The sequence below is a fragment of the Artemia franciscana genome, chromosome 9 (assembly GCF_032884065.1).
Source record: "Artemia franciscana chromosome 9, ASM3288406v1, whole genome shotgun sequence".
Taxonomy (NCBI): Eukaryota; Metazoa; Arthropoda; class Branchiopoda; order Anostraca; family Artemiidae; genus Artemia; species Artemia franciscana.
In genome coordinates, this window is record NC_088871.1 from 30,032,088 (window position 1) to 30,043,880 (window position 11,793).

At 36.9% G+C, this 11,793-nt stretch overlaps 1 protein-coding gene across 5 annotated transcripts in view; it reads left to right on the plus strand.

The window, feature by feature from the left end:
• Positions 1-8,725, plus strand: part of LOC136031259 (short-chain dehydrogenase/reductase family 42E member 1-like) — a 443,764-nt gene extending 435,039 nt beyond the window's left edge. For 3 of the 5 annotated variants that reach the window (XM_065710683.1, XM_065710681.1, XM_065710682.1), the window contains exon 3: positions 7,124-8,194. In XM_065710683.1, the coding sequence (XP_065566755.1) occupies positions 7,124-7,920 (797 nt within the window). In that variant the 3' untranslated portion in view covers positions 7,921-8,194. Of the gene's footprint in view, positions 1-7,123 lie in introns of all 5 variants that reach the window. The other 2 variants (XM_065710680.1, XM_065710679.1) reach the window with 1 other exon arrangement.
• Positions 8,726-11,793: the final 3,068 nt, after the last annotated feature.

An 11,793-nucleotide genomic window follows, 5' to 3' on the forward strand; every position in this document is an offset into this window, starting at 1 on the left:
TTTGAGATTATTTTTTGGTAAATTATTGATGCTACTACAATGAAGGATTTCCTAAGGACGGTAGGACATCCCTCCTTATGTAGGAACTACAATGAACTTTTTAGTTGTAATACTTTAGGTTTTGTACACTTTCTGAATTTTTGACTATTATAAATATTGTATTTATAATTCGTAAAGTTGAAATTTTAAGAAATTTGACAAGGTATTAGAATAATTTTTAGTTTGAGTGTAGTAGATTAGTCAGTATGACGAAGCATGATTGTGAAGATGGCGGGTCAATATAAAACTAACTAGAATTAGTTTTTTTTTTTTTTTGGTTGTTCAAGGTTGAAAAAAAAACACAAAAAGGATCCTGGAGCATAGAGAAAAAAATTTGAAAGGTCCGTTCAATTACACCACCAACAACAACAACTTAAACGAAGCAAGAATATAGTTATGCAATAACTCGAACTTAAAATAAACCGTCTGGTCAAACTTAAAATGAAGGTAAAATACTATAAATGAACAAATAAAAACTAAAACTTAGATAATTCACCACAAATAAGAGAGGGGCTGCCACCACCCAAGAGCTAGGGGTCCTCTGGGCTTTATTGGGAAAAATTGTTTTGAGAACCTATTCTTTTTTTTCTACAGTTCTTTGTAAAAATTAAAGACTTCGCAAACTTCCAGGAACTCTTTTTTGTATACCAATCAGTTGATTAAAATTGAATTCGATTAACTGAATTGTATTTGAAACAATCAACTGAGTTTCACTAGTATAATGTGCAGTAAATGTGCATGCCAATTCATATATTGCTTTAGCAACTAGACTAACTAGAGGGATGACTTCAAAGTTTACAAAATATTGTTTTGAATTTATTAGGAGTTAATTCCTACACTTTCAAATAAAAAGGGAAACAGTGACAAACACAAGATCCTTTTAAATATTCAAGTAAATTGAGATTCCCAATCATATTTATTCCAGGAAGCAGGTGGTCTATTCTAAACAGCAGTCCTCATCATTTCTGTTGCTATTTTAGCTCGTTTTCAGTTTGACTTGATTATTCATATCAACATTTGTCCAATTTAAGCTTCATGTAGTTGGAGGCCGGTGTTCCGCCTAGAAAATCCCCCCATGGAGAACTCCCCTACACAAATCTTTGCAGCTACAGAGAATATACAAGATAGATATCAACAATATTGATCAGACGTCCTAAGGGATCTTCCTCCTCCCCCTCCCTAGCTGCAAAACAATCAGAGAACCTCACTGTATAGGTTATAAGCTCTTGTCTACAAATACTGGGAATTCTGTATTCCCAGTAAGCACTTGGATGGAGTAAGCACTTGGACTCCATCGTTTGGGTTACTTCTGGCTTCAAATTTAGTTGATTCCCCTCCATGGTATTGAATTTAAATTCTTCCAAGGGGGAAAGATAACTAATTAGGTTTTTTCATAAAGGCCAAACGAGTGAAAATTAGGGTCCTGCTACCTTTTCCCTGCAATTTAAGAGTAAAGCTCTTACAACAGAATCCCCCCTTCTTCTGCTTTTCAACTTCTTCTTACCATTTTCAGGACATATTTTTTTAAACATCAAGAATCCGGAACAAATCAATGATCCTCTTGAAGATCCATATCTCTTTCTGGCCTGGGAGGTCTGCTTTTAGCAACAGCTTAATATCTTCCTGATATCCCAATTTCTTGGTGGTTCTTCTAAGCTCAGTGGAAATTGTTGCTGACTTTGGGCATTCATACAAAGGATGCTGAATAGTCTTGACTGTTGATGTGTATTAACGACAGAGAGGGCTTAAGTGTTTTTTTTTTTTACAAGTGTTCTTCCATTCTGTGAATCATTGCTTGGCTCTTAATCCTCAAAAATGCCAAGTTATCTCTACGATATTTATATATGAGTTTCAACGGTCTATAGTGAAGTAATTTGCAGTTTCTACGTCTCAGTGCATCCCCAAGGGTGATCGATACTGAGTTTTTGCCGATTCCTGAAGACCTCTGGATAGCTTGGTTTGCCAGTTTGTCAACCTCCTCGTTGAAACGTATGCCCTTGTAGCTGGAGATGTGTTGGAAAGCTAGTTCTACCCCGTCCTTGGCAAGGGCTATTATCAATCCACGCAACCGATGGACATCTCTGTCAGTAACTCCAAAATAGACCCTCTTAATAATCTATAGAGATGATGCAACAGCCTTTTTTTTGGGAGGAGGGTTTGCATGGACCACCTTCAGAGCCTCTTATATTGCAGCTATTTCAGCCGTGAGGATGGAGGAACCACCGGGGAGCAGTTCCAAAATGCGGAGGTTTAGCTGGAGGATGACTGCAGCAGCTGCTGCTTTACCTGCTTGTATGGAGCCATTTGTATAAATTTCCAAGAACTCATGGAACTTTGTCACTCTGATGTTTCGGAATTCTGCCTGAGTTATTGCTGGAGGGATATTTTGCTTCTTTCCCGTAATATTCTAAAACTCTGTACGGTAATTCGACAGTATCTGCCAAACGGAGAAGCATGGTTTCAGAATCAAAAGAGGTGTGAGGCAAGGCTGCGTTCTTAATACTGTCATTTCAAACATACAATCTCTAAGAGCTTGAATCGCATTTCATCATTTCTTTTACTTCACGGAACTGATTTATCTTGCATGCTCTATCCTGACTCTGTTCTTCTTTTCATCAGATAGAAAGCAAATTTTCGAGATTACCTGAAGCGACTACAAAGTCACTTTCGGTCTATCGGACTTACCATTAATATCGACAATTATGAGTTTTTTACATTTAACGCGGCAAGATGTGACAGTGTTACCCTTAGAAAATATGCAGTTCCTGCAGTGCCAGACTAAAATTATCCTGGCATAATGATTTCAGAAACTATCAGCAAAACCAGGCAAACCATTGTGAAGCACAAAACTGCCACCATTAAGTGGCTTACGGAACTGTTGAGCCGAATCGGGCGTCATACTTCTGGAAACCACTCTCCTTGTTTTATCGTTCAGTGTGTCAGCCTCATATTATTTACCTCACTGATGCGTCTTGTATACTTTCAGAGAGGGGCACCAATAAAATCAAGAAGTGCTATTTTAGATACGTAAAGTTTATATTGCTTATTCCTAACCGGCACCGAAGTTCCCGTCCCATAAAGTTTAGGATTATAAATCCAATTAATTCGTGAGAGGTCTGTGATAAAAGTGACACTGAATAGATGACACTTTTCTCTGATAGTAATTTGAAGTGTTATTGCCATAACAAATTGAAATTTGAATGTAAATTTAAGTGTTGAAACCTGATAGTGCCTGGTCAGTAGTCTAGGTTTGTTTTCGCTTGGTTTTGTTGTTGTTTTTGAGATGAGTTTAGGGTCTAAATGACTAAAGGAGAGAGCTTCAGATTAACAACATTTGGCACTGATGTTACTATTGCAACCTTTGGAAAGACCAGTTGCCAGGAGTTAATGGGTAATTCTTAACTTCAATGAGTTTAGTTGTTGAACTGACCAATTCAAGCGGACCTCTATTTTTTACTCCTGGATACCATAAAAACTACAAAACTCAAAAAGCGACTATTTTTGTCACCTTTTATGATTATCAAGAATTATTAATATGTGAAAGATGAAAGGTAGATCGAAAAAATATCTATGTTCTTGAGTGAATCTAGTTTATTCCAATTGTTTCAAATCACAGCTTTCAGTCGTGTTCTTCTCAAATACTGTTTGTTCAAATCAATGGTAAAAACGTGCCTCATTGGCGTCTATTCTGACTGGATCCAGACTCCCTAAATTTATTCTTTCAAACCATACAATGCATCTAAAATAGTTTAATGATAACCTTATAAAAATGCGGCTGGATCATTTTCGGAATCAGAATAAATTATGACCTAAAACAACAATCATAGTCGGGATCGAGGTCAAACTAAATGACCTTTTTTTTTATAAATAAAATCAGGAACAATTAATGATAAAAAACACTTACAGTAATTTACAGGCGTCAGTTTGTATGGAACAGGGGGGAGGGGACACTTGCTTCCTCCGCTTACACTTTGCCTTTTCTAACCATTTAAAGGAAAAGTAATTATTATAGTTTTATTTAAGAAGATGATTACACCTTTTTTTGCTCGTTGCATACCTTGCTACACATACAGTACACGTTGGACTTCACTCATTTTGGTTTAATTATCCCTAATGATAGAATTTTGTTATTTCCTCGCATTACAGGCTTTTCATTGTAAAATGAGTTCGCTCCCATTCCCAAGATTTTTTATGGCACTTGGTATTAACCAAGTGACATATAGCAGTCGCCAATTCTGTCGGTCTGTCTGTCTGTCGGTCTGTCGGTCTGTCTGTCCCGGTTTTGCTACTTTAGGCACTTCCAGGTAAGCTAGGACGATGAAATTTGGCAAGCGTATCAGGGACCGCACCAGATTAAATTAGAAATAGTCGTTTTCCCGATTTGACCATCTGGGGGGGAGTGGGGGCCCGGTTAATTCGCAAAAAATAGAAAAAATGAAGTATTTTTAACTTATCAGCGGGTATTTGGATCTTAATGAAATTTCATGTTTGGAATGATATTGTGTCTTAGAGCTCTTATTTTAAATCCCGACCGGATCTGATGACATTGGGGGGAGTCGGAGGGGGAAAACCTAAAGTCCCGGTTTTGCTACTTTAGGCACTTCCAGGTAAGCAAGGACGATGAAATTTGGCAAGCGTATCAGGGACCGGACCAGATTAAATTAGAAATAGTCGTTTTCCCGATTTGACCATCTGGGGGGGGGGAGTAGGGGCCGGTTAATTCGGAAAAATAGAAAAAATGAAGTATTTTTAACTTATGAGCGGGTGATTGGATCTTAATGAAATTTGATGTTTGGAATGATATTGTTTCTCAGAGCTCTTATTTTAAATCCCGACTGGGTCTGATGACATTGGGGGGAGTTTGAGGGGGGAAACCTAAAATCTTGGAAAACACTTAGAGTAGAGGGATCGGGATGAAACTTGATGGGAAAAATAAGCGCAAGTCCTAGATACATGATTGACATAATCGGAACTTATTTGTTCTCTTTGGGGTAGTTGGGGGGGGAGTAAGTCTTAAAAATTAGAAAAATGAGGTATTTTCAACTTGCGAACGGGTGATCGGATCTCAATGAAATTTGATGTTTAGAAGGATATCGTGTCTTAGAGCTCTTATTTTAAATCCCGACCAGATCTTGTGATGGGGGCGGGGAGTTGGGAGGGGGAACCTAAAACTTGGAAAACACTTAGAGTGGAGGGATCGGGATGAAACATGGTGGGAAAAATAAACACAAGTCCTAGATAGATGATTGACATAAACGGAACGGATCCGCTCTCTTTTGGGTAGTTGGGGGGGGGGGGTTAATTCTGAAAAATTAGAAAAAATGAGGTATTTTTAACTTACGAACGGGTGATTGGATCTCCATGAAATTTGATTTTTAGAAGGATATCGTGGCTCAAAGCTCTTATTTTAAATCCTGACCGGATCTGGTGACATTGGGGGAAGTTTGGGGTGGGGAGACCTAAAATGATGGGAAACGCTTAGATTGGAGGGATTGGGATGAAACTTGGTTGGAAAAATAAGCAAAAGTCTTGCATACGTAATTTACATAATTGGAACGGATCCGCTCAATTGCGGGGGGGGGGGGTAATTCTGAAAAATAAGAAAAATAACGTATTTTTAACTTACGAAGGAGTGATCGGATCTTCATGAAACTTCATATTTAGAAGGACCTCGTAACTCTGATATCTTATTTTAAATCTCAACCGGATCAAACGTAATTGGGGGGGGGCAGTTGGGGGGACCGGAAATCGTAGAAAATACTTAAAGCGGTGAGATCAGGATGAAACTGGATGGGAAGAATAGAAACCTGTCTAAGATACGTGACTGACATAACTGGACCGGATCTGCTCTCTTTGGTGGAATTGGGAGGGGGGAGGTAATTTTGAAAATTGAGGTATTTGTAACTTACGAAAGGGTGACCAGATCTTAATGAAATTTGATATTTAGAAGGATCTTGTGCTATAAAGTTTAACTTTCTGACCTTCTCACAAGTGCCAAATGAGCTCTTGGCTCTTGGCTCTTCCGACCTCGTACCATATGAGCTCTCGGCTCTTCCGACCTCGTCCAAATGAGCTCTTGGCTCTTCCGACCTCGTACCATATGAGCTCTCGGCTCTTCCGACCTCGTCACAAGTGCCATATGAGCTCTTAGCTCTTGTTTCAATTTAATTTTGGTTGCTCTCATAGTCTTATCCAAATATTATAGCAAATGAATAATCCAAACCATTAAATTACTTATTTTGTGCACTTCTCACATTTGCTTTAGATTAAGCCATCATAAACAAGCTAAATCAAACTTGCTTCAGTTTTTTTTTATTTATCGTTTTTGAGTTTTATTGTTAATAAATTTTATTTATTGCTTTCTAAAAAAAAACTCTGATAATCTTTTCTCCTCTTTTATTTTGGTATACTTTCTTCAGCAGTGAAAATCCAATTAAAATGTTTCCAACCCGTACTAGCCTCTTGTATGCATCCAGTCAGGGGTGGAAAGTGGGGTTGTATAAATCAAAAGAAACTAAGTGAAAATTATTTTTGTATAACTAGATATAAAATTAACACTTTGGATTAAAAAGTTGAAAAGTCTGGAATACACTAAGCTAGAAAAGAGCTGTAATTTGAAGTTAATTTCGACTCTGTCACTTGTATCTGAGCTCTAAAAGAGTCCACAATGTAAAAACGCAAAAACTGTCGTGCGGTAATAAATTGAAAAAAATCTAGAATTTTCAGACTGACCAATGTATTTTATGAGTCTGTGTTGAGCTTAGAGTTTTTTTTTTTTGGTTTCTTTGAATTCGCCGTTTTTAGGTTCCATACCTTATTTCTAGACAAAGCTACTTGATTTCACTTGTAATTTTTTTTTCTTTCTCCTGGAAAAAGAAATCAGAAAAAATGAAGTGGTGAAATTTAGATAATTTTTTAAAGATCACTTATGCGAAAATTCATCTTGTTGACATGCCGGATTAAAGACTAATATTCGTTTTCGTAGCAAAAGAAAATTAATGTATTAGTAGAATTAGGGACACTCACCTTAATTGTTCATTTCCTGAATTTTGAATGGTTTTACAAATTACTCAACTATTTTCAGCTTCTTTTGGTATGTCTGGCATTTCACAACTACCAAGGCATGCTGAAATAATGGAAGAAGTTAACATACAAGGCCTAAAAAATGTCATTGAAATTGCTGCAAATATTGGTGTTAAGGCAATAGTTTATACAAGTACATATAATGTTGTTTTTGGAGGAGAGCCCATTAAAGGTGGGGACGAAGATTTGGAATATTTTCCACTATATAGACATGTTGATAATTATTCCAAGACTAAAAGCATTGCAGAACAAATTTTATTAACCGCCGATAAGAAAAATGGAATGAGGACATGTTCATTGCGATTAGCTGGAGTTATGGGGCCCATGGAAGAAAGGCATCTTCCCAGAATTGTCAGTAATATTGATAAAAGACGACTAGTGATTAACTATATGGATGAAGGTGGCGCTGTTGTTGATTTTGTTGGAATCCAGAACGTGGTGCAAGCTCATGTTAGAGCTGCTTTGAAGTTACTTAACGATCCTTCAAAAGTTGGAGGTGCCTACTTTATTTCAGATGGTGCACCCATAAACAACATGGAGTATTTTCGTCCTCTTATTAAAGCTAGGGGAAGGAGTTATCCGAGACTTTATATTCCAATGATAGTTATGTTTATAATTGTGTGCATAATAGAATTTATGGCAAATATTCTCAATATTTCACCATTACTGACTCGAGCAGAGCTTTTTAAGACAGGAGTAAGCCATTACTTTTCGATTAAAAAGGCTCAGAAAGACTTTTCGTATAGACCAACGAAACCAAATGACATGTCTCTAATAACCAAATACTATTCTAGGTAATTATAGTGCTGTTTTTCCTTATTTGAGACTGAACTTTCCAGTGTTCAAATCTATTTTTGTGATCCATGCTGCTTATTACTACCAGGAGAACGAACTATAAATATGATGCAAGGGACATTTTTATTTTCATTTCTATGGTAGTGTCAAAGACGTTCATGTGAGTCGGTATGGCGGATGTGATGTGTATAGCTTGTTTAAATAATTTCGAAGGAGAATCGAAGGGTTCTGTAAATATTATATAGTAAAGAAATTAATTAATGTCTTTATTTTGACACTCCTCTTGTTTGTTTTTTAGAAAGAATATGTGTCACGTATAGATAGGCTTATATTTATTGCAGAATGAGAGGGAAAGGGGGATTGGCAAATTTGAGAAAAGGAAAATCAGCGTAATACATAAAAAGAGTATAGGAATTCGTGAAAATTTTGACAATTCAGAGATGTCTGACACCGCCCTCTAAAAAAACTGTTTTCACTTTCATTCCTAGTAAAAGTGCCAATAGAGTAGGGTGGTGAGGTTGCGCACAGTTGTTATCCCAAGACAATTTTATGCTCTCACAAGATGTTAGTAGTACTAAAGTTAGTTTAAGTAAGGAGATTAATTGTGAGGGTTGGGGTTAAACCATAAAGTACCCTCCCTGTTTTGGACACATCTTGGATGTTTTTTTTTTGTATGAAGTATAATTAAAGTAATATTTAATTTCACTTGCTTTTAATATTTTCTTGAGAATCGAATTTATTTGCATATTTTATTCATTAATTCTATTTTATATTTCCAGAATTATTGCAATAAAATGTATTGTCATAGGTTTGTTCCTTTCTGCAAGACTTTAAAAGTAAACATTTTGTAGCCAAACCGAACACAGATCACTTTTCAAAAATATGGTAGAGGGTGAGGAAAAGTTCCTCGAGTTAGTTGTCCACTTGTCAGGTCACATTTGCAGAGATGTATTTGCTTCATAGGAGATAGAAAAAAGCTGATTGAGAAAAAACAAAACTTAGGCCAAACACAACAGGAAAAGACTGTCTAGCATGATCTTACAAACTATCTGCTAAACTGAGGCAACATAAGTCAGTGGGATATTGTAATTTTCCAGATATTTTTCTCTTTAATTGCTGAATAAATACTGTTCGAGCGAAAAAGTTGAAAATCAACGTTTTATTCCGCTGGAGACCCATCTTTTGCTTTTGGGCACCACGATGTTATGCAATAAAAATTCCGTTTTTGACAGTTTGGATCAAAGTTGACGAGGGTTGCTGTTTAATTTCTAGCGTAACCGTAAACATCATTCCCTTTAATAATGAATACATAATCATAGCTCGTCAAATATTTGCGACTTCAGGTTAATTGTCTCTATACTATGTACGAATGTGCATTCAAGTTTATGGTTCTTTTGTCTTGAAGCAAATGTCTTTGAAGAATGAGTAAAGTTTTGAAGGCTAAATAAAGTTCCGAAAAAAGGATTACAGAAGGGCGTACAAAGCAACCCTTTTTCCTGAATAAGCCTTTGAGTGCTACTTTTTCAATAAGAAAAAAAAATTCGTAATATGGCTCTCAGTTACAACCAATTGGAGGGCACCTAGGCACCCTCCCTCGCTCATTTTTTTCCAAAGTCAACTGATAAAAATTTTGAGATAGACATTTTGTACAGCACAGTCGAAAAACAATAACTATATCTTTGGGGCTGACTTAATCCCACACAGTCTCCGGGGGAGGGGCTGCAAGTTACAAACTTTGACCAGCGTTTACATACAGTAATGGTTATTTGGAAGTGTACAGACCTTTTAAGGGGGATTTTTTGGTTGGAAGGGGGGTTGAGGGGACTACATGGGAGGGTCTTCCCTTGGTGGAATTTGTCATGGGAGAAAAGAAATTCCATGAAGGAGGTGCAGGATTTTCTAGTACTATTTAAAAAAACAATGCAAAAAATGGATATGAAAAAGTTTTTTCCACTGAATGTAAGGACAAGCATTAAAACTTAAAACGAACAGAGATTATTACGAATATGGGGGGTTCATCTCTTCCTAAATACCTCGCTCTTTACGCTAAAGTATTTTTAGTAATTTCAACTATTTATTCTACAGCCTTTGTGATTCAGGGGTCAATCTTAAAGAACTGGGAAAAAATTAAGGCTTTAGTGTAAAGAGCGAGATATTAACGAGGGGCAAACCCCCTCATATACATAATAAAAATATACGAATATAGAAGTTCGTTACGTAAGTTAATTTGTAAGTTACCTATTTTTTTACTAATAAAAACGTTCGTTAAAAATTAAAAATTCTAGTTGCCGTTCTTTAACCGAAAAATTGGAGGGTAGCTAGGCCTCCTCTCCCACCTTTTTTCTCAAAATCGTCTGATCAAAACTGAAACAAAGCCATTTATCAAAAAAAAAATTAATACGCAACTTTCGTTTTAATTATTCATTTGCGGAGAGCCAATATCAAACATGCATTAATTCAAAAACGTTCAGAAATAAAAAAAAAACAAGTTTTTTTTTTAACTGGAAGTAAGGAGCGACATTAAAACTTAAACGATCGTAAATTATTCCGTGTATGAAAGGGGCTGTTCCTTCCTCGACGCCCCGCTCTTTACGCTCTAGAGTTTGACTCTTTCTCTAAATTCTACTTTATAAAACAGTAAATAACTTTAGCGTAAAGAGCGGGACGTTGAGGAAGGAACAGCCCCTTTCATACACGGAGTAATTGTGTTGCGAGAGCAACACTTTGGTTTTGTCGTGGTTTTTTTTTTTTTTTTTTTTTTGTTCCTAGCACCCCGATTTCAGCTTATTCCTAGAAAGTGGTAAGGGTCTAACCTCTGCGGTTTTTACGGAAAGTGTGGACCTTAGGCCGGATTGATGAATATGACTTTACATTTTGGAAAGCCTCGTAGAACTCTTGCCTGGGGCCAAAAAGGATGGTTTTTGCTTGTCCTTGAGCCAGAGCCTATAGTGTGTGAAGTGAAGAGGAGTTGTATAGCCTATGTCAGAGAGGACTATCTGAAGTTATGCAGCCAAGCTTTCGTTTCATCAAACCATGTTTCTGCTTTTGAGTGGAAAGCTCCGTTCTAGCAGGCAAGCAGGCAGGCACCAGTTTCAAATTGAAGATGGACTAAAATCTATAAGTGTTAAATATATGCGACAGTTACCCTGCCCCACAGCCAATATATCTTCTTTGAGTGATAAATAGAAAAATTTAGAGAAGCAAAAAAGCGGCATTTTCCCACGGGTCCGAAAGTGCTGCCATCTATTGTTTCTACCCATTTCTGTTCGTGATTTCAGCTGAGTTTATCATTCGGTTTTTCGCACTTGGGATTGCGGTAGAGAAATGGTATCAGATGTGCCTCTTAAACTTTAAAAGTTCTCTAATTGCTAAAGAAATTAGAGTTTATCCTTTGCTCCTTTCTAAGTGATGACGTTAGAAAGTTGGCCTACGGCAAAAAAGTCAACTTTTGAACTAAGACAGATATTTTTTTTTTCGACGGCAGTCGATAGCTTTTGATGAGCTGATCAAAGTATATGTCATCCATTTTTTTGTACAAAAATTCCTTCATGAGATATACCAGTTTGAAAGTTTAAAGGGGTTGACAACTTCAGTAGTAAGGTACACACTGAAACCAAAAATAGGCCGATACCAATTGTGAGACATATAGGGGAGTTATAAGCAACAGTCGGCTGTTAGCTCATAATCATCCTCGGCAATGAGGGGTTCGCAACTCTTACTAGTTGGTGTACCTATTTTTTGTTTCTGTTGTATTTGATTGTAAGACCAATTTGGTTCCAGTGGTAAGACATGTAGGGGACTTGTAAGTAATAATCGGCTGTAAGGCTACAATCATCTTTAGCAATGAGGAGTTTGCAACTTTTGCGAGTTGGTGTA